Source organism: Cajanus cajan, chromosome 4, assembly GCF_000230855.2.
Source record: "Cajanus cajan strain Asha chromosome 4, NIPB_CcT2T_4, whole genome shotgun sequence".
NCBI classification, from domain to species: Eukaryota; Viridiplantae; Streptophyta; class Magnoliopsida; order Fabales; family Fabaceae; genus Cajanus; species Cajanus cajan.
The window spans coordinates 79,315,981-79,342,475 of record NC_138520.1 but is presented as its reverse complement, the minus strand read 5'-3'; the positions used below and the strand labels follow the sequence as shown (position 1 = coordinate 79,342,475).

The 26,495-nt window shown below is 26.8% G+C and overlaps 3 protein-coding genes across 4 annotated transcripts; 2 read left to right on the top strand and 1 right to left on the bottom strand.

Moving 5' to 3' along the window:
- The first annotated feature begins 1,397 nt into the window (after positions 1-1,397).
- LOC109802479 (ras-related protein RABA5e) lies at positions 1,398-3,076 on the top strand. The gene is made up of 2 exons (XM_020363866.3): positions 1,398-1,893; positions 2,513-3,076. Exons 1-2 carry the CDS (start codon positions 1,560-1,562, stop codon positions 2,833-2,835), a joined length of 657 nt encoding a protein of 218 aa, XP_020219455.1. The 5' UTR covers positions 1,398-1,559; the 3' UTR covers positions 2,836-3,076.
- Positions 3,077-9,427: 6,351 nt separating this feature from the next.
- Positions 9,428-11,604, bottom strand: LOC109802247 (RmlC-like cupins superfamily protein). Of its 2 annotated transcripts, none has more exons than XM_020363529.3 (7): positions 11,209-11,604; positions 11,086-11,132; positions 10,958-10,996; positions 10,823-10,851; positions 10,664-10,726; positions 10,479-10,579; positions 9,428-10,386 (listed from the first exon to the last, which is right to left on the bottom strand). In XM_020363529.3, the coding sequence occupies exons 1-7, from the start codon at positions 11,388-11,390 to the stop codon at positions 9,903-9,905; spliced, it is 945 nt and encodes a 314-aa protein (XP_020219118.1). In that variant the 5' UTR covers positions 11,391-11,604; the 3' UTR covers positions 9,428-9,902. The 2 variants fall into 2 exon arrangements, with proteins under 2 accessions (XP_020219118.1, XP_020219117.1); XM_020363528.3 differs by having other exon boundaries at positions 11,086-11,135; positions 11,209-11,601.
- Positions 11,605-22,896: 11,292 nt separating this feature from the next.
- Positions 22,897-26,120, top strand: LOC109802237 (inositol transporter 1). The gene is made up of 6 exons (XM_020363517.3): positions 22,897-23,198; positions 23,282-23,352; positions 23,535-23,870; positions 24,061-24,168; positions 24,273-24,458; positions 25,146-26,120. The coding sequence occupies exons 1-6, from the start codon at positions 23,051-23,053 to the stop codon at positions 25,791-25,793; spliced, it is 1,497 nt and encodes a 498-aa protein (XP_020219106.1). The 5' UTR covers positions 22,897-23,050; the 3' UTR covers positions 25,794-26,120.
- Positions 26,121-26,495: the final 375 nt, after the last annotated feature.

Sequence of the window (26,495 nt, the reverse complement as noted above, 5' to 3'; positions counted from 1 at the left end):
CAAACTTTTAATTACAAATTTACAATATATGTTGCCTCAAACTGTTTTTATGACATACTGCGTTTAATGATAGTATCAAAATCACAATATATGTAACCTCACTTTTAGGGTTTGTTTACATATTTTTTTTAGAAAATAAAATAAAATTCTCTAAAAAATTAAAATAATTTATACATAAATTAGTTTGTAATTTTTTTTTGTGTTAACTCTTTTTTAATATATTTTTAACTTGTATAAAAGTTCTTTTTAGTTTATAGTGAAGTTCATTATATTTTTTATTCTAAAAGTGTTTATAATTTTTTTTATCCAAATATATCAAGAATATGTTTAGATATAAACTTATAATTTTTTTAGAACTTATATACTAAAAATAATAAACATTTTTAGTAAAGAAGTTGTTAAAAATCTTTCTCGATTCAATCAATATTATAAGGACTAAAATAAGATTTTTTGAAATTATAAGGATTAAAAATAATAATTTTAAATTTGAAGGACCAAAAATAAATTTATCATAAATTTGATAAACTAAAAACATATTTAAGCCTATAATGTATCATTATATTATTAAAATAAGATTACTTCTCTAACATAATTAAGATGGAAAAAAAATGCCAACATCTATTTTCAAAATAGAATTTAAACAACATATTAATTTAAAGTACAAATTGAATAATTGTATTTTTGTTTTCAAAATTGGAATGGTTTAAAATAGGTTAGGTTATACTTTTAATTTTTAATCTTATTTGATAGATTTATTTTAAAATGTTTATTATAATCTTTTATTCTTAAATTTAGATCAATTTAATATTTTTAAAATATAATTATTTTTAATTTTGAAACATGATTTTGGATTATTTTTTTTACTAATTCAAGACTTTAAATTTATTTCATTAAATTCACTTATATAAAAATTATTAAACACAATTAAAGTTCAAATAAATAAGTATTACAAATATTGTGAAAATTGTATAAAAATAATTTCAAAACACAATTGAGAATTCAATAATTATAATTTTATATTATTTTTTAGCTGCATATAACACAAATTTCATTATGTTATAGCATTTATGAATTTAAACATCAATTGAATTTTAATAGATAAAAACTAAAGTAAGATAAATATTATATACAATCGTTTAAATCGCAACTGAGTCAATAGTATAAAATATGAAACATTATATACAAAATATGAAGACATGTATTCAAGTAAGTTGTGACTAATTTGAATAGGTAATATGATCGTTAATCTAAAGTAACCAATTAGCACCGGATCAAAATTGGGTTTAGGCAAATAAAATAATTTAATGTAGTTTAAATTAAAAATAATAAATTGACTTTATTTAAAAAAGAAAAAGTAGGGCAAAATTGGCAATGAATGCAGCTAAGTAGCGCAGTTTGTGTATGCCATTGCCAGGTTGTGTTGTGTGGTATTGCTATCTATCATCACAATTCACACACACACACACACAGCGAAGCACGCCTCCACTCGAAAACTTTACTTTTCTTTTTTTCCCTCTCTCTTTCTCTCACGGTTAGGAACTGGAATTGAAGTTGCGGCAATGAGTTCGGAGGACGAGGGAGGAGAAGAGTACCTCTTCAAGATCGTCATAATCGGAGACTCCGCGGTGGGGAAATCGAACCTGCTCTCTCGCTACGCTCGGAACGAGTTCAATATGCACTCCAAGGCCACCATAGGCGTCGAGTTCCAGACTCAGTGCTTGGAAATCGATTCCAAGGAAGTCAAGGCTCAGATTTGGGACACCGCCGGCCAGGAACGCTTCCGCGCCGTCACCTCCGCCTACTACCGCGGCGCTGTCGGCGCTCTCATTGTCTACGACATCTCCCGCCGCACCACCTTCGACAGCGTCGGTCGCTGGCTCGACGAGCTTAAAAGTAACTACTAGATCTGAAATCCTTCTTCCATTTCACTCTATTTTCTCACACTCAATTACTCTTTTTGCCTTCCCTTGCAAGCTTCCGATCTCCTCAACATTGCTTTTCGTCTTCGATTCTCTCTTTTTCTACGTTTTCTCACTCTCACTTTCACCATGCGCCGGTTTCGTGTCCCGATCCGATTCTCATCTAGTCGCTATCGCTTTCACAACGTTTCTTCGATTTCCTTTCTTTCACCTCTTAATTTCTTTAGTTTATACTGTACTTGTACTCTTCTATTAGTTTCGTATATGTGTCAGTATGCTAGCTGATTTATACTTGTTGTTTTCTGTTATCACCTTCACAGGTTATTAACCTAGCTAGGAGCTGTCTTAGAAACTCACAATTCTTGCATACGGATTGCGCAATTTCTTTTTTCAAGTTGTTATTAGCTTCGGCCTTGGTGTGATTGTGATTTGTGTGTATACTTGGTCATAAACATCTCGTAGTGATTATAAAGGACTGAAAGAAAGAGGAAAGAGATTATGCAAGAGAAAGTGTTAATTAGTTGTTGATTATAGAGCAGTTAAGTTGTTGTGTTTTGTGAGGAAATTAATATGGTGCTTGTGATATGATGCAGCTCATTGCGATACGACTGTGGCGATGATGCTAGTGGGGAACAAATGTGACTTGGAGGATATAAGGGCGGTGAGCATTGACGAAGGGAAAAGCCTTGCGGAAGCGGAAGGTTTGTTTTTCATGGAAACGTCTGCGTTGGACTCCACAAACGTGAAGACGGCGTTTGAGATGGTGATTCGAGAAATTTACAACAACGTGAGCAGGAAGGTGCTCAACTCCGAAACATACAAGGCAGAGTTATCTGTCAACAGAGTCAGCCTCGTCAACAATGGGGCCGCTACAACCAAGCAAAATCAAAGCTATTTTTCTTGCTGTTCGAGATGACCTACCATACCAGTCGCTTTGTCAGTTCAATTTCGTTTTTGTTGCTTGATTAATTAAATGGGTTGGGTTGCATTGTTGCTATGATTTCAAAACTTGATCACTTACAACTATAAGACATATATAGTAACCACAATGTTGTCTTCATTTTTAAGAAAAAGGGTATAATTGTATAATCGGGGTTCAAAGAGCTTGTAATTGCATTGCAGCAGCAAATGAAAGCGGACATCCATTTATGGCAAAATGTCTACTGAATAGCGATTTATTGCTTGCGTGATTGTTAGTTAGTTTCCTATTCGTTTTTTTTTTACTTTTTGAGTCGTCTTGTTCTGTAGTCTCTACTTTTCACAATTTTCGCTCCCCAGGAATCGTTCAATTGTTTTCTTGTGCATTTGAGTCGGAAGTTGTTCTCCCTTTTTGCTTTGTACCGTTATTTGTTCTCTATTTTTCGGTAAGATTCTTATTTGACTTATGCTTGCCTCTTTAGTTAGAATACAATAGGCCCTGGCTATTCAGCTAATTTGCCTGGTGAATGGCAATATAAGTAAATATGTTTTGACTAACTCAATTAATCTCAGTGGCATGAAAGCCCGGGCGTTGTTACATTGAAGGCTGGCTGGTGGATTGCTTGTATTTGGGGGTTGTAATTAGTCAATCTGAGGTTGCCTTCAGTTCATGAGTTTCTTTTGATTTGATGGATATTTGTGTAAAGGAATGACGTGATTTCATAAATGTTGCACATAAAAAGGGTGCTCGTACATGCACTCTGAACTTGAACCATACGTTTAAAGCTTTCGGCTGGCAACTTTTTGATTCCATTGGCTATACTTTTATAAATTAACTATTAATGGCTTTATAATTGAGTTAATCATCTATATACTGTTAGTGTAAAAAAAATTTACGCTAGTAGTCAATCAGAGTTGTTAATAGTACTTTTTTTATTTTAATTTAATTAAATGAGCCGATGAAAAGACACTATTAACGGTTCTAATTGATTGTCAGTGTAAAAAAACTTTACATTAGCAGTATATAGGTGATTAACTCATATAATTATATGACAAACTTGGATAAGCATTGATAATTTTGTCAAGTGATGATTAGATATTTGATTAAGATTGGACTATTTAATCAATTCTTTGAAATTTATGATTATCTAAATAATTAGATGTTTAGATAACTAGGTTTAAGAGTCAATTGTTTAGTCAATTGATGAAATGGAATTTACATTTAGTCAATTTTGAATATCATTCATCAATTTACATTTAGTCAATTTTGAATATCATTTTGGTTGATTGAGTAAACAACTTAGTTAAAGATGTTATTGAATAAGTATTTATTATATATATATGTGTAGAATTTGTTAACATATTCTCATCTAATATATTTTTAGTTAGAATATGTTAGCATCTTACATAAAAAAAATATTAAACAAAAAAAATCAGTCATCTCTTTCATTTTAATTATTTTATCATAAAGGTACTGGTAATTTAAATTTATTCTTTCAAAAATAATTTAAAAAATGTATTAGTATTTATGATTAATTTCTCTCTTGTTTGTTGAAAGTAGAAACTCTCCTCTTTGTAATTATAGAAACCAATCATCTTTCATTTATGTTAAAAAGTTATCTTCCTTGTAACTAATCTCTCTCATGGACTTGTTATGTTATAGAAAATATTTTCATAATCTATTACATTTATCTTCTCTATTCCTCTAAAATATTATAGTGCGCAACAACAAAAATACATGGTGTAATCAAGTCTATTATAACATTTTATGGACTCTAGGTGAAACAATAAATTAGAGTCTTTCACATATAAATGTTAGAATATAAACATATAATTTATATATAAAAAAATAGACATGTAATTTTATTAAAATATTTGTATGTCTTATTATATTAAGTTCATAATATAGTTTTAACAAATCTATATAAATATATTGTTTTTTTTTCTTCGATCAACTCACATGCTATTTTTGACGTACTTGTTAGTGTTGTCATCTATCTTGTTCCTAGTCTACAAAACAAAATACATGAATTATATCATAAAAAGTATTCTTTCCATTTTTTTATAGTCGTTTTGACATTATTTTTTTTTGTTATTTTTTCATTGTCACTTTTCTAAAATAGACTTATTAATTTATTTTTTATTTTTATCCTTGATAATTAATGTGTGTTTACTGGACAATGTGTTTATTCATTTTCAATGTACCCATTTCTTCTCCAACCACTAAAAGGTATAAAGGAAAATAAGTAATAAATACTCTGAAAAACTAAAATATTAATCATTTTCTTAATTTTTATGCATAACCCTAAACGTTAATGAAAAAAATGGAGAGAGTAAAATCTTTGAGCATTTCGAGAAGAAAAATCATTACTCCCTCCGTTTTTTATTCATAATCGTTTTGTCAGAATTTGTCATTTTTTTTCATTGTCATTTTACTAAAATCAATGACTTATTGATTTTTTTTCTCTCATTTTTAACCTTGATAATTAATGCATGTTTACTGAACAATGTGTCTATTTATTTCTAACGTTTACCTATTTTTTCTCCAACTACCTATGTAAAGTTAATGTTACATTTAAAAGGGCAATATGTTTCCAACGAAATATTATAAAAATATAGAGGGTAGAATAAAAAAGTAAGTAATAAATATTTTTGAAAACTAAAATATCAATCATTTCTTTAAGTGTCGTGCAAAACCTTAAACAACTATGAATAAAAAATGGAGAGAGTAATAATTACATTAATTTGAATGTATTCCGACATATCTTTCTTAATTGATAAAATTGCCAAATCATTCAACCTTTCTTATAACATTTATGACCTTAAGTAAGTTTTCATTAATTTTAAATTTGAAAAATTTCTTTCAGCCAATGTTACCGTTAAGAACACATTTAATTAAATTCTATAAGTAATTAAAACATTTCGATAACAATATGCAACTTTAACAAACTCAAGAATTTTAATGGTTGGCATTAAAGATATAAGCGAAGTCTTCATAAAACTTTCAATTTCAAAAAATAAATAATCTAAATCAATATTTGATAAATCACCATGAGAACAAGTAGAGTGAAACCTTGCACAACACTTTCTCAATTCATTATCATTTAATGACTTTAACTTATTTGAATCAAACAAAAATTCAAAAATGCTTTCAAATGTCTTTAATTACTCAAATCTATTCCTTAAAGAGATTATTGTCATGTCCATAACCGCTAAAAAATAATTAAATTTAGATAACCCATTAGTATCACTCTTTTTTATTTTTCCTCTTCTTGTCATTGACAATATTTTTATATATATAAAATATCGTTGTTATACTAAACTTAAAAACAGTAGACATTTGTTGGAGGAAATTAATGTGCAATGCAGTTTTTATTTTTCAAATTAATTTCTTAAAATATATTTAGTGTAGATTTTATTATAATCTCTTTTTTTTTCTGTTGGATTATACTTTTTTTTCTACATCACGTTGCTATATACTTTTTTTTTTACACCACTGTTGCATTATACTTGAAAAGTGGATATCGTACATTAATTGTTAAATTCGGCTCTTTAATTTCAAAACAGTTATGCTTTTATAATTTTTTTTTTGGATGAGCTGTTTGATAGAAAAATTCAATGACAGTTAAGGTTTTCAAGCATAAAGTCTAAAACGTAAATTCGTGGGGCAATTTACTTTAAATTTTTTAAATATAAATAATTAAAAGTTTAAAAATATAAAACAAAATATGCAATTGACCTATAAGGTTGCATTCTAAAATATAAGAAATAAAAAAGAAAAAAAAATTGGGCCCTTATAAACCCTAAATCCCTCACACTTAGGAGTCTTAGGTGGTTTGCACTCTGAAATTATGCTCAGGACTGACTCTAGGTGCAATGTACAAAGGGCAAAATGACGATGGATGCGATTGATGGTTAGGTCTTGATTAATTTCTCTTTTTTATTTTCTTCATTTCAAGGTGATTTTTCAACTCAATTGTTTTATAATTATTTTCATGATGAAATATATATTGTATCTATTCTTCAAATTCTACAACTATAATGCTTATTTGTACTTGGTTATTCATGATTTTCTCAAGTAGAGGTTAAGAAAAAAAATTATAAACAATTTTCCCTACAATAATTAAGTAATTGAGTCAAAATGACTGAACTGCATATTTAAAAGTGGACTTGAAGTATCTCTCAATAAATTGAGAAGTAAGATCACACATTTATATTTATGAAAAAAATTTGATTAAAATGTCTTATTTTTTTCTTTTTTATATACGAAGAAAATGAAACATAAAAAAAGAAGAAGAAAGAAACACATAAACGAAAAAGGATAAATTAATTGTTGAGAATAATTTATATAAATTAAGAAAAATTATCGTAAATAAAAGGGAAGTTGATATACTTTTTTACATTTGAATAATATTTAAAATTGATCTTGCATTTTTAAATTAAAATAAAATATAAAGTTAAGATGTACAATAATTTTATATAATTATTCCATGAGTCATTTGATTTTCCCTTTTATTTATATATATATATATATATATATATATATATATATATGCATTTTTATTTGTAAAGTTGGCCTTAGTATTTAAGATGTGAACTATGAGAATTAAATTTGAATATAAGAGTATTTTTTATTATATAGGAAATGTGATTTTAGTTGAGTTGAAGGAGGTTTTTTTTAAGATCTCCATTAACCTTTTTACTAGTCATATGTGTTCTTAATAAAATGGCTCATTTAGACTCTAAATATATAATTAAGTAACTTTTTTTTAGCGAACATTGAAAATTGAGCGTCATTCACATTATTTTGGGTTGTCACATGAAACTTTAGTATTCAATTAAATAAATAAAGAATAAATATATAATTAAGAAAGCATATAAGTAATTTAAAAAATATGAAAATTGCTTAACAGTAAAGTACTTGTAACTAATAAGAATAGGGAAATAATTTTTTTTAATATAGTATTAAAATAGGGATATGATAGTATTAAAAAAAATTATAAAATCACTCTTTTATATTAAACATAAATATCTATCTTCTACGAAAGTAATTTTAAAGATTTTTTTCAAAAAAAAAGTTTGTAAATTTTTTTTTAACTTCTTATTTAATTTAATTTTTATGTATCATAATTATTTATAAATTAAATATTAATATTTTAAAATAAATTATCAATAAATAATTTTTTTATTATAATATAAATTATTTATCATAAATTTAACAGATTATTTATATATTTAAAAATATTTATGTGTACTAATTTTAAATATAATTTATTTATTCAAATATAATAAGAATATATATATATAATTTATTATAAATTTTAATTAACTTCTATATATTAAACATGAACATCTATAATATTTTTAAGAATTTTTTTTTAATAAGAGAGTTTTTATGAATTCTTTTAATTCTTATCTAATTTGATTTTTATTTATTTTAATTAATTGTAAATTAAATTTTAATGTTTAAAATAAATTATAATTAAATAAAAACAATATTATATTATAATATAAATTATTTATTATAAATTCTAAATATAATTTATATATTTAACATTATCTATTTATACAAATTTTAAATATAATTTATAGATTCAAACATAATATTAATTTATATATTTTATTTATTATAAAATTTAATACATATAATAAAGAAATTACATATTTAATAATAAGTAACTTTCAACAAAGAAATTACATATTTAATAAAATGGAAAATATATAATATTTTTAAAATGACGGCTTTAAATTTTTATATGAAAATATTTAAATTATATTTATTCTCTTTAAGATTTAATGATATTATACTTAAATTCTTGTTCTTTTTTTATTGTATGCATATTTTTCTCAATTTATAAAATAACATAATATATCATTTTCGTTAATATGCATTTCTTGATTTCTTTTATTGTTGAATAAATTTAATAAAAAAGTATAATGTTGAGAAAGAGAAGAATATCCAATGTGATTTGGTTAAACATGGGAAAATGCAAATATAATTTATCTTAATTATATTTTTATTCATAAGCTATTGAACATTTATATAAGAAAAATTATAATCATCCGTTAATTCTCTCTCTCACTCTTATTTTTTTTTTCCGCATCACTTGTCATATTTGTTACTTTCTCTCAGTATTTTTTTTTTTTTTTTTGTCTTTTCTCTCAATCTCTCTTATATTTATATCAATCCATCCCAAAATGGGTAGACATTATCACTCCCCTTTATAAAAATATATATGTTCAATACTAATAGCACAAATTTGTAATTTTTCATAAACTTAAAAACTTTACTCTTTGGTTGCCAGTCACATTTGAAGAAAAAAAAAATGCCATTTTTATACACCATACACGAAAAGTTCCCACTCAACATGATCCTCAAAGATGTGGGTTGGACAATATGCCACAATTCAGATCAACTAAAGATCAGTTTATTAAGAAAATCTTAAAATTCTGAGATGGTGGAGGACCTTAACACACAATCGTGAACCCAATATGCATTATGCAATATCACCCACCCATCTCAATCACAGTTTCCAACCCACAACCATTACCTACAACTTTTTCGTACCAACAAAATCTCAAAGGGAAGCTCAAACAAAGTCAATTTTTATTAATGATACTCCTGAAAATATAAAATTTAATTTTTTTGCAAAAAGAAAACTCAACAATCCTTTTTTATTTTTTTATATTGGAGATGAACCTAAAAACTATGATATTATAATCTGAAAGTTTTATTTATACACTCTTTATAATCTCAATTTTCAACCACCCCAAACATGGATAGATATGAAGAAAGAAAGAAAGAAAGAAATCTAGTGAAAATGAAGATAAGCTGACCCATGATGACTTCAGCCACAACACAAGCAATAGTTGTCCCGGCAGCAATTTTAATCTTCTAGAAACTTTTGATACATTGAAATGAAAAAGATAGAATAAGCAATATTTCTTTTCAGCTCCTACTACTTTGATAGCTACACCTGTGACACTGAAAGGGATAGGGAAAACAGGCTTCTTATTTTATCTCATACACATAACTTTCATACTTTGATTTCACTATCAATAATACTATTGAGATCTCCAATACTTCCTCATCTCAAAACCATTCCTGCCATACTGATAGTCTTCAATTGTTTTCTCAATCTCAGACTGTGTGTTCATCACAAAAGGACCATACTGAGCCACTGGCTCGTTGATTGGTTCTCCTCCTATCAGAACAAACCTCAAAGGCTTTGAGGAGTTGTTCCACACGCTAAGGCCATCTCCTAGGCTCAAAACAAGGACATGGTGTGCCACAGTTGGAGGTGAATTTGGACACCCGAATACACCTTCTCCTTCAATTATGTAAACAAAGGAATTCCATGACTCTGGAATGATCTGATGCCACTCAGTTCCTGGCATCATGGAGAAAACAAGGAACATGGTTGGAGTTCGTGTGTACACAGGAGAATGCACTCCCATTGCTTCTCCTGCTACAACTCTCACTTCAACGCCATCTTTTTCTGCTTTTGGTATGTTCTCACTTGGAAGCTCTTGGTATCTAGGCTCGATCCTGAATCAAAATGAAATGCCACACAGTGAATAATGATGGAAATTTATTTAACTAGTTAATTATAGGGATAGGGGTATGTAATTATATGTTACATTTTGTCCTTGGCTGATAAATTGATCCACAGCTGCAAGCCCTTGTTGTTTGCTTCTGCGGGCATTTCAGAATGAATTATTCCCCTGCCTGCAGTCATCCACTGCACACATACAAATATATTGTAACAAGTAACAAACCAATCAATCTTGTTCTTTTTTTCATCATTGAGTAGTAGTTGTGGTACCTGAACATCACCAGTTCTTATTGTACCCTTATGGCCAGCAAAGTCTTGGTGAGTTATGCCTCCCTAAAATCCGAAAAAAGCAAAGTATAAAGTTTTGGCCAAATAAGAAATTAGAAGTACAGTTTAGTTTAATTTGATGTTAAATGGAAGTAAGTATACCTCTAGCATGTATGTGACTGTCTCAAAACCTGGAAAGATGAGGCAAATGAAAATATAAGGAAAGAGAATAAGAACTAATAATAATAATAATAATAATAATAATAAAGGATGAATAGGAAAATATGATTGAAAAACCTCTGTGTGGATGATCAGGGAATCCTCCAGGGGGAGATACTGCAAAGTGAAAGACGTAAGGCGGTGTTAAAATACTGATAATGTTGGATATAAGGACAAAGGGGTGGTCAACGAAAGTAGGTATGTACCTGAGAAGTGATCCAACATTAAGAAGGGATCCAGGTTCTTCAAGTCGCTTCTGATACAAGAATGAATCAATAAGTCATGAATTGAAATAGAAGAAAGTTGATTCAATACACAAAAAAAAAAACCTTCCAATGCCTCTTCTAACAACAGCTCCATCCCCTTCATGTTGAGATTTGGCCAAAACCTTCTTGAGGATCAATCTGGGTGTGTTGAAAGCTGATTGAGACATGGTGTTATAAGAATTTGTTAGAGAAAAAAGAGATGGTCTCCAATTGAGCAGTGAAAGGTGGAGTCTTATAGCTCTCATGAACAAGATTATTAATGAATATGTGAATTGTGAACATTGGATTTGGATGATACATATATATATATATATAGGTGTGCTTGAAGAATGAATGAGGAATGTGGAAAGAAAGGAAGAAGGCGCAGAAAGGGTGGCTTAGTTGGGAGGCGCAAGGGTGGGATCCACTTTGAACATTCATTCATATTCAATGTTGATGACATCAAACTCTTGTCATCATGATCATTGCCTCCTTCAATTCCATTCCATCTTAGACATAGCCTTTTAGGAACACTTTTTTATATTATTAAACTCATTGTTAATATTTTTTAGAGAGTATGTTTAATTGTTTTTCTTTAAAGAGATATTTTTAAAAAAAATCTATTGTTTTCTTATTTTTAATTATATTTTAATATTTTAAAAAACTATTAATAAAATAATCTTATAATATAATGTAAATTATTTATTATAAATTTTAATTGTGTAAAGTAAAAAAAAAATTACAATACGTAGAAAAAAAAAATATTAATTATATTTCATCTTAAGATATGTATTTAACTGGATTCTTATCCCACAACGGAAAGTGTATTAAAACATATATTAAAATAATTTGTTAAGTTTTTTCAATAAATTTCTTTATGATGGACTATTCCAATTAAATTTTATCATTATTATGAGTCTATTTAAATATGAATTTAAAAACGTTTTTGATAAATTTTAATTAAAATATTTTTCTTTATTTTTAATAAAAAGAATTTCAAAATACTTACATCTAAATAGACTGCGATATTTTATTCCAAAAGAGAACATATCAAAGATGGTGTGTCTCTTGTCAACCGAAGGCTGCATCTAGCTAGGGTGTTTGCTATTCATATATGTTGATAATAACCAATTATCAGAAAACCCTCCGACTTTACAATTTTAGTTCAGAGGTTCCATAACTTGAACATTCCTATTTAGTGAAAACGTAACACAAGACAAACAATAATATATTTGGCATATTAAATTAACTATATATGCTCTCATTGTGTAACAAAATAAACTTATCACTAACAATAATTTTTGAATCATTCAGAAATTTTTGTTGGTATAGTCTTAAAATAATTATTATAACATCACATTCCTCTAACTAAGAAATGAATTAGATGGTCAAAAGATGAATACTATAGTAATTTGCTTGTCCAAAATAAGAGGCAATTTAGTGATCAAAGAATGAGGGTATGTATCAACTTCTTTTTTTTTAATGTTGACTTCTAAATTACGTGAAACATTTAGATAATACCAAAATAAGTTCTCAATTGAGATTAAGGAGTAAGATTTGGGCGAAGTTATCTTTCTAGTATTAATATTTCGATTATAAATTCACCAAACTCGTTAAGATAATTGTGTCTAAAATATTCATTTTTTTACATGTTAAGTTGTTATAATTTTATTTTTAAAAAAATATTTTGATAAATTAAAGAGAAAATATTTATAAATTACTCTAAATTTTAACTACTAAGGATTATAAAAGAATTATAAAAATACCACTCTTATAATATATTAATAGGTTGTCGTACACGCAATATATTGATGATTTTAGTTTTTGAAAATGTGAAATATATGACTGTGAAAAATCCTTGGTCCCTTGGTATATGCTAATTTTCTTCTAGTGACCAATATTAAAAATACATCTATGTTAATGATTTATCCACATAATAATCCATAAAAAGAAATTAAAGTTACTTTTAGATAAATGATTACTTTTTTTTAATAAAAAGTTTAGTGTATTAAATATCACTATTTTTTTATAATCCAAATAATTGAAAATAAAGGAAGTATAAAGGGTACTCCAACCCTTACAAAAACATCACATGTGATATGTGTACTATGCAGTATGCACTACTAAAAATACTGTTCCAAAACTAGGAACTTAAGCTAGTCCATCACATCCAACCCACAACTTTAAAATAGAAATTGTAAAATCAAATTTTTTCAATAGTCTCATTTATCACTTAAATACATTTACCTAGGTAAGGCAAGCTGCCAAATTCATGGACCAAGAAATAAAGTCATACTTAAAATCTTTATGCCTTGTCCTTAACCGATTCCAGATTCTAATTTTAACCAAATCTATCATCTCGAATATCACTATAAAATTAAGACATCATTAACATCCTAAAATCCATCAATCATTAACAACATACTAAAAATATATATATAAAAAGAGGAAAATAATATTAATATCATGGAGATAAATGATAACTAGATTTACAACATCCTTGTGGCTTTTTCTCCCGATCCATTTAATTAGATTAGGCCACTGGAGTGGATGGTGGATTTGTTTTTCTTTTTTCTTTTCAAAATTTAATGTAAGCCAAGCCCCGTGGGAGTTGGGTCTTGCTCTTGCCACTGATCGGCCTAACAAAATATCTATGATATATAAAATAATATATTGTTCTAATATTTTGTTAAAATTTACATCGTTGCCCCATGTAATTTTTTAATTTCGTAATTTAGTTTTCAAATTTTATAAAATTTAGAATTTTATTTTAGAATTAAATATTTATACGTCCATTGTTAATTAAAAATTAATAATAGTTAAAGTAAATTATATTTGAGTTGAATGTTTAGAAATATTTTAGTGGGGGCAAAGGTAGATCCAAGTTGAAATAGTAAAAAGAGCACGACAGCTGTACGCGTTGGTTTATATCTCACAATCTCGCATCCCCATCTCTCCCTCTCATTTCTCAATTATAAAACAAAATAAAATAATTATTATAATGCATGGATCGAATATAATCTTATGCTTTAATATTACTGTGCATACTGTTTTCAAATAATTCAATTTAATAAGTGCCTCAGATTCAGTTTGCTTCTCCCTCCTTCTTATTTTTGTACTGCGTTGAAAATTTTGTTTAAATTTATTACAAACTTAATTTTAAAATTGAAAAAATTTAAACATAGTTATATACTCATTATTTTGTTTAATTTAATACATGCCCGTTGACAATATTATATTAAAATTATCAAAAACTTAATTTTTAAATAATATTTTTTCATATAAATAACTTTTAAGAGCTTAGAATTAAGGGAAAAAATATTCAACTCTTAAACTTTATTTATTTTTTTAAAATACACGTTAATTTCGTCTTAATTGGTCTTGAATTTTATTCCACTTATAAATAAATACCTTAAAATTTAATTTTATATTAATTGATCATTAATTTTATCTCTTTTTTTATTTTTATATCTATAAATACTTGAGTTTTAAATTCAAATCTCAATTAATACTTAAAAATTTATCATTTTGTAAATAATCTTTTATATTAAATTGGGGTTAAACTTTTCTTCTTATCCATAGAGGCATAGGCACGAGTTAAACTATTAATAAAGAAGAAATCTCTAACAATTTAGTTATTTTAAATTCCAATTATTTATTAGTTTCAATTTTACAAATCACTTTTCAAACATTAAAATATAATAAATTTAAAATTTAAAAAATTAAATAAAGACTTTGCGGTTTTTTTAAGGTTAAACTATATTTTCAATCTCTTTATTCATTTTTAGGATTCAATTTAGTTTCATCATTTTTAAAATATTTGATTTGATTCTTCAATTTTTTTAGAAGTAGTAAATATTGTCCTTCTGTCCAAATTAATATTAATAATATTAATGAAATTAGATAAAAAAAAATATCATTGAATATTTTTTAAAAATTAAAAGACCAAATTAAATATTTTAAAATTAGTAAAACTAAATTGAATAAAAATTTATCTAACATCCTTTTGTCTATATAAAATTTAAATTTTCTTTACTTACCTTAAGAGGATCATAAATGAAAACAAATTAAATATTTTAAAATATATATATCATAAAATCAAAGAGTTACATCATAAAAGAGCTTAATAAATAGGCAAAATAAAATTTAAATTTATCTAGACAAAAAAATTAGATAAATTTTTGTTCAATTTAATCCCTATATTTGTGGAATATTCAATTTTTTCTCAATAATTTTAAGGCATTGAATGTGATCATCTAATTTTTAAATAATGTTTAATGTTATCTTTTCGTCCAATTAATATTAATATCAATTTGGATGAAAAGATAACATCGAACATTTTAAAAAAACTTAAAAGACTAAGTTGAATAGTTTAAAAATAGTGAGAATATATTAAATTTTAAAAATAAATAGAGAGATTAAAAATATAATATTTTTTTCTAGGATAATTTTTCACATATTTGAACACACGAACAAAATGAATTGTAATAAAATAATAAGAAAAATATTAATGAATGTTTGAGATTGAACACAAATAATTTATCTCTAATTTGATATAAAACTATAAAATTTTAGGGTTAAATGTAATTTTAATTTGTTAAGTATTGTACTGGTCTCTTAATTTTTAATTGAACAATTTTAATTCATCAAATATTATAATTATATAATTTTAATTCTCCCATTAAAAGTGTTGATGCATAGATCAATCCTATAAAAAAATTAAAATTTGAAAACTATTTAATATTTTATTTCATTAATTTAACTTGATGAAAAATCATATAAGTATTTTATACATTGATTTGAATTTATGGAAAAAAAATACTAAATGGTTTTCAAATTTTTTAAAAATTTGCAAACTTGATTTATATACTATGAACTTTAAATTCAATAATTAGATCGTTAAAATTTAATGTAAAATATGAGTTATATAGTAAATTATAAGTAAACTTATTATTGATGGAAGTGAATTTCTCCTCACATATGAAAGTTGTTATATATACTAGTAGGGATCGAAATATTTTGTGTCTCTATATTTTATTTAACAAGTTTAAAAATTATTAATGTTTGATAAATCAATTGAGGTTGCATTTGATCTTCAAATGGGATAATCCCCTTTATTATATATTAAAGTTTAAAAGTTTGAGTCTTATCTTTGTAAGATTTATTAATTTTTTATTATTTAAAAATTAAAGGATAAAATCATCTAAAAAATCCCCCTTACTACTTTATTTAAACCATAATATATATACACGAAGTATCTAACGTAAAAAAATAGTGACTAATCTCCATTGAAAACTATGCATGTACATAAAATAGATATTCCCCTATCAACTTTAGGCCCCAACATAGTTTATTTGATAAGAGTCAAACCATAAACAATTTAATTAATAGACATAAATCATTATTACTTATATCAAACAATATATTTACTATTCTTAATAATATAATAACATGTATAAATAATTTTGCTAAGAGAATGTGATTATATATATATATAACAAACAACATAACAAACATTAATACATTAATATAATAAAAAAATCAACTAATAAAAAATTATTTATTTATTAATACACATAATTATATGATTTATTCACTTAAATGCCTTCATTAAATTATATGAATCATCATATTATATATATATATATATATATATATATATATATATATATATATATATATAACTCCAAACAACATCGATGTAATTTTTAAAATTTATTTAGGGGGGTGTATTGGATTAGGATTTTAAAGGACATTTTTAGTTAAAAAAAATCCTACGGATTTTAAAAGATTTTGCAGGATTTTCATGACTTTTAAGATTTTGCAGGATTCTACAAGACTTAAAATCAGGATTTTAATGGATTTTGCAAAACTTTTAAATCAGGATTTTAATGGATTCTTTGGGATTTTGTAGAATTTTCATGGATTTTTGACATTTGATAAGATTTCAAAAAAAATTTCATACATTCAAATTTAAAGAGTCAAAGACAAAAATAATAAAAAAAATAATGTCTAGATAATTAATAATAATAATAATAATAATAATTCTCCATAATATCTTGTCCTCTTAAATAGCATTCACCCACATATCCATATCTATACTAGTCCTCCAAACATTAACGTATTTTCGCTCTTGTTCCTGGATTTGAATAATAGGTTCAAAAGTATGATCTTCATTAATTGGTAACGTTGAAGATGAAGGTTCATCCACCGCTTCAATTAGAAATTCATCAGAACGACATTCTCTACGTAGAAAATTATGTAGTGTTACACATACTAACACAAGTTCTACTCGTGTCTTAAATAAAAATGGAGATGCTGACTTAAAAATTGTGAACCTTGATTTAAAAATACCAAATATTTTCTCGATCACATTCCTTAAAGACGCATGACAAAGATTGAACAATTCTTTCTCATTTTCAGGGTTATTACCCTGACCTGCAAAATCTTGTAGATGATACCTTACACCTCGAAATGGAGCTAAAAATTGGCGTCGATTAGGAAATCCACAATCCACCAAAAAAATAGTTACCTAATTACATATGCAATATATATAATATTAGTATAATAATAATAATAATAATAATAATTATTATTATTATTTAAAGAATAAGCATTTAGATATAAAGAATATATATATATATATATATATATATATATATATATATTATTTTAGTTATATATTATATGATAATTTTTAACGATATTTATAAATATAAATTATTCTAACAAATATTTTAACAATATTTCCTCTTTTAAAAAATAAGCTAATGAAGACATAAATTCTAAACCCTAAAAAATTAGATACTGCAACGTTTTATGTTAATTTTCTTTTTTAAAATATAAAAAAGTCCTAATTTCACAATATAAAAAGAAAAAGAAAAATTCATAGTAAAAAAAATAAAATAATTGTTCTTCCCCCAATTAAGATCAATTTTCATCTCATTTTACTCACAGAAACCCTAACAAATTCATCTTTTATATATATATATATATATATATATATATATATATTGTAGAGATTATAATATCAATTTCATCTTTCACTTTTTTCTTTTCTTGACGTGTGTTATTAAAAAAATTACCACTTAAAAGTTAAAATTTTAAGCATTTTTTTGTGTTATATAAAGGAACAAATTCAACTACATAGAATAAAATAAAGCAAGTCAATTAAAGAGAACGAACAGAAAAATAGAACAAATCAATGACACTATCATTTATATATTGGAGTTTCACAAAATAGGAGAATGAGATGAAAACAATACTACAATATTATATATGAGCAATGAACAATAGTGCAGTATTATTAGCAAAGAAAAAATGGAGAAGACAGGAGCATAGAAAAAAAAGATAAAAAACTCACTTCAAACAATCCTTCAAAATTCGATGACTTTGGATGTGATTGTTTTATGAATTTGGTATTTATAGATAACACTAAAAAGCCCTTCAAAATTTCTCTCACACAACAATCCTTTAAAATCCTTATATTTTTGAATACCAATGGATTGTTTTTAAGTTGTAAAAAATCTCAAATGAATACCAATGAATTTTAATGGACTCTTTAAAAAATCTTGAAAATCCTGATTGAATACCACTGGATTATTTTTAAGTGACATAAAATCCTGATTTAATACCAATGAATTTTTTTACTCAAAAAAAGTCTTTTAAAATCCTACGAAATCCTAAACCAATACACCCCCTTAGATTTTTTTTCATAATTATAACGCATGATACTTTCAGCTATAAAATTAATTATTTTTTTATACATGTCCACACGATTATGAAATTAAAATTGATTACATTAATTGCTTTTAAAAATTTTCACTAAATTTAAAAACATTTTAATGGTAAGGATTTTAAGAAATTTTATTTGATAATATTTTTTTGTAATTCAAAATATTTACTAGATAATTGAATGCATTAGTTGCTTTTAAGTTTTTTACTAATTTTAAAAATGCTGCAATGGTAAGTATTTGGAGAAAATTGATTTTAACAATGTTTCATTTCAAAATTTATACTAAATATATTTGAATACATTAATTACTTTTAACTTTTATCATAAATTTAGGATATCATATCCGTCAGTATTCAAATGTAATCAAATATAATGCATGTTTTTTTAAATTGTTTTCATACGTATGCTTAAAACTTTTGAGAGCTTTCAGTAGAAAGGTCATTTTTTTAATGCTCGAAAACGATGATTCTTCGAAACATAAATTTTAGGAATGATTAAAATTTGTTTGTTCATAAATATATATTTTTTAAATATATATATATATATATATATATATATATTATTTAAGAATCAAATATATTTATTGTATTAAATAAGCAAATAAATAATAAAGATAATCAGATGTATTTATAGAAATAGGTTTTTTTTAATTTAAAAATGTTATATTCTCACTTTCTTGAAAACAATGTTTTGAAAAATCTATATAAAAAATTTCCAATAAACAATGTCCCCTAATAATATTTTTAAAATAACAAATAAAATATAAAAAAATAACATTTTAATTTTAGATTTACAAGAAAGTAAAAACTTTATGTATATGAAACATTCCCTTTGTGTTAAATTTGATGAGTATTATTAATGATATTTCATTAAATTAAAGCTTGTGGTGACCTCATTAGAGATAATTTTGGTACATTTATTTGAGTTTATACATAAACTTGACTCATGCTCAATGGTACAAGTGGAATTATATATGAGGGATCTTTTATGAGATTAAACTCTTTCATGACAAGAACCTAGGGAAGTTTGCTCATAGAATTTAACTTGGCCTTAACAATTCATTTGTTTAATGAGGGATGTAATAAGGATCATCTTACTTATGGAGTTGTTAGTAGTATTAAACAAATGGTGGATTAACTTAAATAAGTTAATTGCTCACATATATTTCATGAGGTGAGCCCTAGACCCTCCATCAAACATATAACAAACAAATTGTAGATGAGTTTGTAAAGCAAGGTCTTATGTCTCAAGAAATCTCATAGGCCTTGACATAATATTAATATAGAAAAATAAAAAATGATTATGAATGTATTAGTCTTGTTATATTTTAATACAATCACATTTGTTTATTAATTTACCTATTAGATACTTAATATATATATATATATATATATAATCATGATTACAAATTACAATTATTAGTTGATCATTATTTAATAATTTGTGTGTCTTTGTTTGTTTATTTTATTCATTTGAAATTAGTTAATAGGCATGAAGACAAAATGTCAAAAAAATGTGACTAATGAATACATCATGCTCTAGCAACACTAATCCACTACAAATATTGAGTAATAGTTAGGATGATAAAAGAGTTGTATCTAAGGTTAGATTTGACATGATTATCATGATTATCATGATGATTTTGATCATTGACGGATCCTCATATAGTATAGTGAGGGCACTTGCCCCCACTATCATTTGATATATACATTTTTTTTTATATTAAAAAATAATATATTTTAAAAAATAAAATTATATTTTAATAAAATAAAAATTATATTTTAATAAAATAAAAATTATATTTTAATAAAATAAAAATTATATTTTAATAAAATAAATATATATATATTTAAATTGTTATATGTATAAAATATAAACTTAAAAATTTGTAATATATATATATATATATATATATATATTAATGCTCATATATATATAATGTAATATATTGAAAAAAATTAATTTTTAATCAAATAAAATTTGTAGCATTTTATCTTTTGTATTTTTTATTTATTGTATACGTTAATTAAAAAAATTAAAATAAAAAATATTGGAAGATTTATGTTTTATTTAAAATTTTTCATATAAAATATATTTTAAAATAAATTATCATCTAAAAATTTATATTAGACATTAAAACATGTTTATATCATAAATAAAATAAACTTGTTTTTTTATAAAATTTAATATATTTATTTTTATATTTTTATTAGTGTTAAATTATTATAAAGTAGGTCTTTCAAATTGTATTCCTAACCAAACATTTAAAAAATGTCTATGATAGATAAATAAGGCATATATATAATAAGAATTTTAAAAAAAAATATTAGGTTCAAACCTACTAAATTATAATATAATATAATTTAACCTAATTTATTTCATCTTTAATTATAATCATAGATATAAAAGCTTGTAAAAAATAATTATGATAAATTTATATTTTTAAAAGTTATATGTAAATTTTTTAATATTATAAATATATAAATAAATATTGCCCCCACTATTTAAAACTTCTGGATCCGTCACTGATTTTGATTGATATAATTAACACGATTTAAATGAAAATATTTAAACAGCATGCTTAAATATAATTATTGACTTGATTATCAACACGATATGTATACTCTTAGGTAGACACATGATATTTTTGTACCTACTATTGAATCTCCTTCGTGCTTGAAGTTAGGGGCTATGTACCCTCTTAGGTAGATATCTGATATGTTGATTCTCATTTACCTTTAAATAGTAGTGGATGTAAGACCTTTAATAAATGGAGACAAATTTTTTTTTTATAAAAATAAATAATAATACTAATAATACTAATAATCATCATCATATGTATAAGAAGAGCAAAACACAAATGTTTAAAATAGTTATAAGTGAGTTCAATATATGAAATTAAGGGTGTAAAATATATATTTTTTAAACATGTACTACTAATTTAATTTAAATAAGGGTACATTTACTCACTCTATAATAAGTATAGATTTGTCACTTTCTTTGAAATTCCTTTGTACTAGAGACTTGAGGATTATATAATCTTTTGAGTTGATATTCAACATGTTGTCGATAATTCAATCTTATTAAATCGTATAAACGTCCAACTTTGTATAGATAAAGACCCAATAAACTATGGTATCCCAAATTAAAGAGAAATAGGAATGAATAATTAATCACTCTTTAACATGAAATTTTATATAAAAAAAAATGGAATTATAACATGTGGCACAAACCTATAAAACCCAAGTTTAGTATAAAAAAAAAAAAAAAAAAAAAAAAAAAAAAAAAAAAAAACTTCCACCCTAATTCGTGAAGCAATATATAACAAGATTGGAGGCGAGGAAAGTTATTGGTTTCCGGCAAGGACCGAAGCTCTCGTAGTCACGGATTTAGCCATATACAGAAACATGAATCACCTGATGTAGGTTCAAAAAGTCACAAGCAATGGATCCACATGGCTCAACTGGAACCATAAATTAGTTTGGCTGTGTTAAGTGTTGATAAGTATTGATAGTTTTGTACAATTAGAAACAATTTTGACTGAAAATAATATTTTGCCCTTTTCAACCTATTCGTAAATAAAATTTGTAAAAGAATGGATTTTTTAAAATTAAAAAATAAATGAATTAAAAGATAATAAATAGAATAATTAGTAGGGAGTAGGGACGCAAGCTGAAACTGGCGCGTGGTGGTTCCTTTTGTCGGGGGACCATTGAAATAATATGAATTTTGGTTACCCACGTGGCATGTGGTTACTAGAAATAAGTTTATGCAATTGTGACGTCTTGTGTTGTATTCATCCCAACCGTACACGTGTGTTTTTCATATTTGCAAGCAACTTTGTCAGGCCCTCTTGTCTTGTCTCTGAAACCTCTAAATAATTGTTTCTGCCTATAATAATCTTAAGCAATTAAAAGGGGGTGGAAATGGAAATGTGGAATAATATGGGTTGTTTTATTAATTTAGAATAAATAATAAATAATAAATAATAATAATAGATTGGATATGGCGGGGTAAACATGATGAAAATGTAAGTCATAAGTTGGAAAGACGTGGTTGAGTGGTGGTGGTAGTGACAGGTGTCTGCTGTGTTGGAAAATAAATATAGAAAAAAAGAAGAAAAAAGAGAAGGAATTGTGTTATATGAGGTGAGGAGAGGAGAGGAGTGGAAGAATTGTAGAGTGGGTTCCGATGACGATCACTATGCAGTCGACGCCGGGAAGTTCTGGATATCTGGATTTGTATCCAGAGCGGAAGATGTCCTTTTTCAAGAATCCTTACATTCTTGGACTCGCTTCTGTTGCTGGCATCGGTGGTCTTCTCTTCGGATACGACACTGGTATGCTCCTCCTCCCTCTTACTCTCTTCTCCGTACTCAATATCACACCATTTCCTTTTTCTTTTTTTCTTTTTTTGCTGCAGGTGTCATATCGGGAGCTCTTTTATACATCAAAGATGACTTCCAGCAAGTCAGAGACAGTAATTTTCTGCAGGTACCAATACCATCCCTTTTATTCTCTTCTATTGCAACCAATCTGCTTATGCTAGTATACTATTGGGGGTTGGTGTGGATGTATCAGGACTTAGGTTCAAAAAAACACTATAGTTGACTGCTACAGGCATTGATTTGAAGGGGAAAATAATACTCTTTACTCTTTACTTTGGATCTTCCCAGGAAACAATTGTCAGCATGGCAATTGCTGGGGCAATTGTTGGAGCGGCAATTGGTGGTTGGATAAATGATGCTTATGGACGAAAGAAGGCCACCCTCTTTGCGGATGTCATCTTTACTGCTGGAGCAGTTCTCATGGCTGCTGCACCAGATCCTTATGTTCTCATATTGGGACGTCTTCTGGTTGGTTTGGGTGTCGGCATAGCTTCAGTCACTGCTCCTGTATACATTGCTGAAGCATCCCCTTCCGAAATAAGGGGATCATTAGTAAGCACAAATGTGCTCATGATAACTGGTGGACAGTTTCTTTCCTATCTTGTAAACCTTGTATTTACAGGGGTCAGTGTTCCATGCTCTCATCTTCAATTGCTTTCGCTATTTTCTGCATCTCTTCTTCTTCTTTTTAATAATAAAAGATAATAACATATACTTCATTTCTTGTCCCAAAAGTTCTCAAAATGTCCTTATTCTGTCCACGTGTTTGCTTTTCGGTATTATTTCGCTAACCACTTTTTCACATTGAGAGCAGGTACCTGGGACATGGCGATGGATGCTTGGTGTTTCAGGTGTGCCTGCAATTCTTCAGTTTGTTTTCATGCTCTTCCTGCCTGAATCCCCAAGATGGCTATTTATAAAGGTAAACGATTGCCTCATTGCTCTTCTCAAGGATTATGTCTAAGGTGTTACCTTCAAAAGCTACTAGTTTATGATGCCATCTTACAATTTTATCTTTGTGTACAGAATAGGAAAAATGAAGCCGTTGATGTGCTTTCTAAGATCTTTGATGTTGCTCGGTTAGAAGACGAAGTCGATTTCCTAACTGCTCAATCAGAGCAAGATCGCCAAAAAAGGAGCAATATCAGATTCACAGATGTTTTTAGATCAAAAGAAATCAGACTAGCATTCCTTGTTGGTGGCGGTCTTCTGGTAATAAAATGTTTAGAAAGAGACTGTTCATGCAAAATACAACTGTTTCGGATATAAATGCTCTTTCTTGTCAATACATTAACTAGAACAATTCTGCTCTGCTAAACATAACTTCAAATGGGAATGCCACTTATTGATATCATAGGCCTGTAGTATATACTTAAAAGCTCTAAGTTATACTTATATGAGCATGGCTTGTTCACATTACTGTAGAGATTGCAAGGGCTGAATTTATATTGAGCAGAACCTGTTAGCTTTTAATTTGAAAAATAAGCTTTGTTGAAGACTATTTTCATTTGCTGGTTAAAATAAGTAAACCTTACTGCCAAGTACATTCATTGATATATCACGTGCTGAATGTTTTCACTACTTCTTGCTTAATTTCATTTTGGAATACATTAAATCAATTTTCAGTGTAAAATCTTTTCGTTTCCGCTTTGATTTAAGTTTTCAGGCCGGTGCTTAGTTTTCTTGTTTCAGACTTGTATGTGGTTCTGTTTAGTCCTGGTTCTCTGGTTTTGTGATTGATAAAAGAAAACAACCATCTTCCCTTGTACAGTTGTACTCTGCCAGTGACAACTAAGTGCATTATGGAATTAGGTCTTGTATTTGAAATTTTGAATATTAATAACATCAGTTTATACATGTGAAATGTGTTCTTACAGCATCCAATGGTTGGTTGTGCAGGCTTTTCAGCAGTTCACAGGTATAAATACAGTCATGTACTACAGCCCGACAATTGTCCAAATGGCTGGATTCCAGGCTAATCAATTGGCTCTTCTCCTATCCCTGATCGTTGCCGGCATGAATGCTGCCGGAACTGTTCTCGGCATTTACCTAATCGACCATGCAGGGCGGAAAAAATTAGCTCTTTCGAGCCTGGGAGGAGTAATTGTATCTTTGGTGATATTGGCCTTCGCATTTTATAAGCAATCATCATCTTCAAATGAATTGTATGGATGGCTTGCAGTTATAGGCTTAGGATTGTATATTGGTTTTTTCTCCCCAGGAATGGGGCCTGTGCCATGGACTCTGAGCTCAGAGATATATCCGGAAGAATATCGAGGTATCTGTGGGGGCATGTCAGCCACTGTGTGTTGGGTTTCAAACTTGATTGTCTCAGAGACATTTCTTTCAATTGCGGAGGCCATAGGGATTGCTTCAACTTTCCTGATTATTGGTGTTATAGGTGTGGTTGCATTTATATTTGTTCTTGTGTTAGTTCCAGAGACCAAAGGATTGACATTTGATGAAGTGGAAGTAATATGGAGGGAGAGAGCTTGGGGCAAGAACCCCAACACACAGAACCTTCTTGAGCAGGGAAGTCATTCCTAAGGTGTGTGAGAGCTTGTTGGCCTAAATAGATGCATTGTGTAGCATTTCTTGAGTACACTTGTGAAATCTGATGACTCTATATATTATGTTATTATTTATATATGTATTCACATGTCCGATTAGATTAGCGTCTTCACTTGCCTCATAATCATAATCATAGTTATGATTAAAATGCTGTACTGTTTCACTTGGCACTTCTTGTGAACGGAGAGGAAACTGAGGACTGCTCGGCAACATCATTAAAATGCTGTACTGTTTCACTTGGCACTTCTTGTGAACGTTATATGCATATTTTGCTGTTTGAATTTATCTTTAATAGTTTTTCAATCCTGCAATTCTGAAGTTATTTGTTTGTTCAGATCTCATCCCTCAATATATATATTGTATATAGAGAGAGGTAGAGTAAAAAATAATTTTTTCATTTTAATATTAATTATCTATTTTAATTATATAGTTAGTATTTATTTCTCTCACTTATTTTACCTTCGAACTATTTTATTAGTTTATAACTTTTATGTATATTTTTTTTTAAATATTATAAACTTATAGATATAGTATTTTTGAAAAACTATTTATTATATTGGGTTTTCTATTATGTGCAACCTTACGCACGATAATATTTACTATTAGACTAATTAAATTATTTAGTTTATTATTTATCTTAATAATAGTAACTATTTTATTATTATCTTTCTATTATTC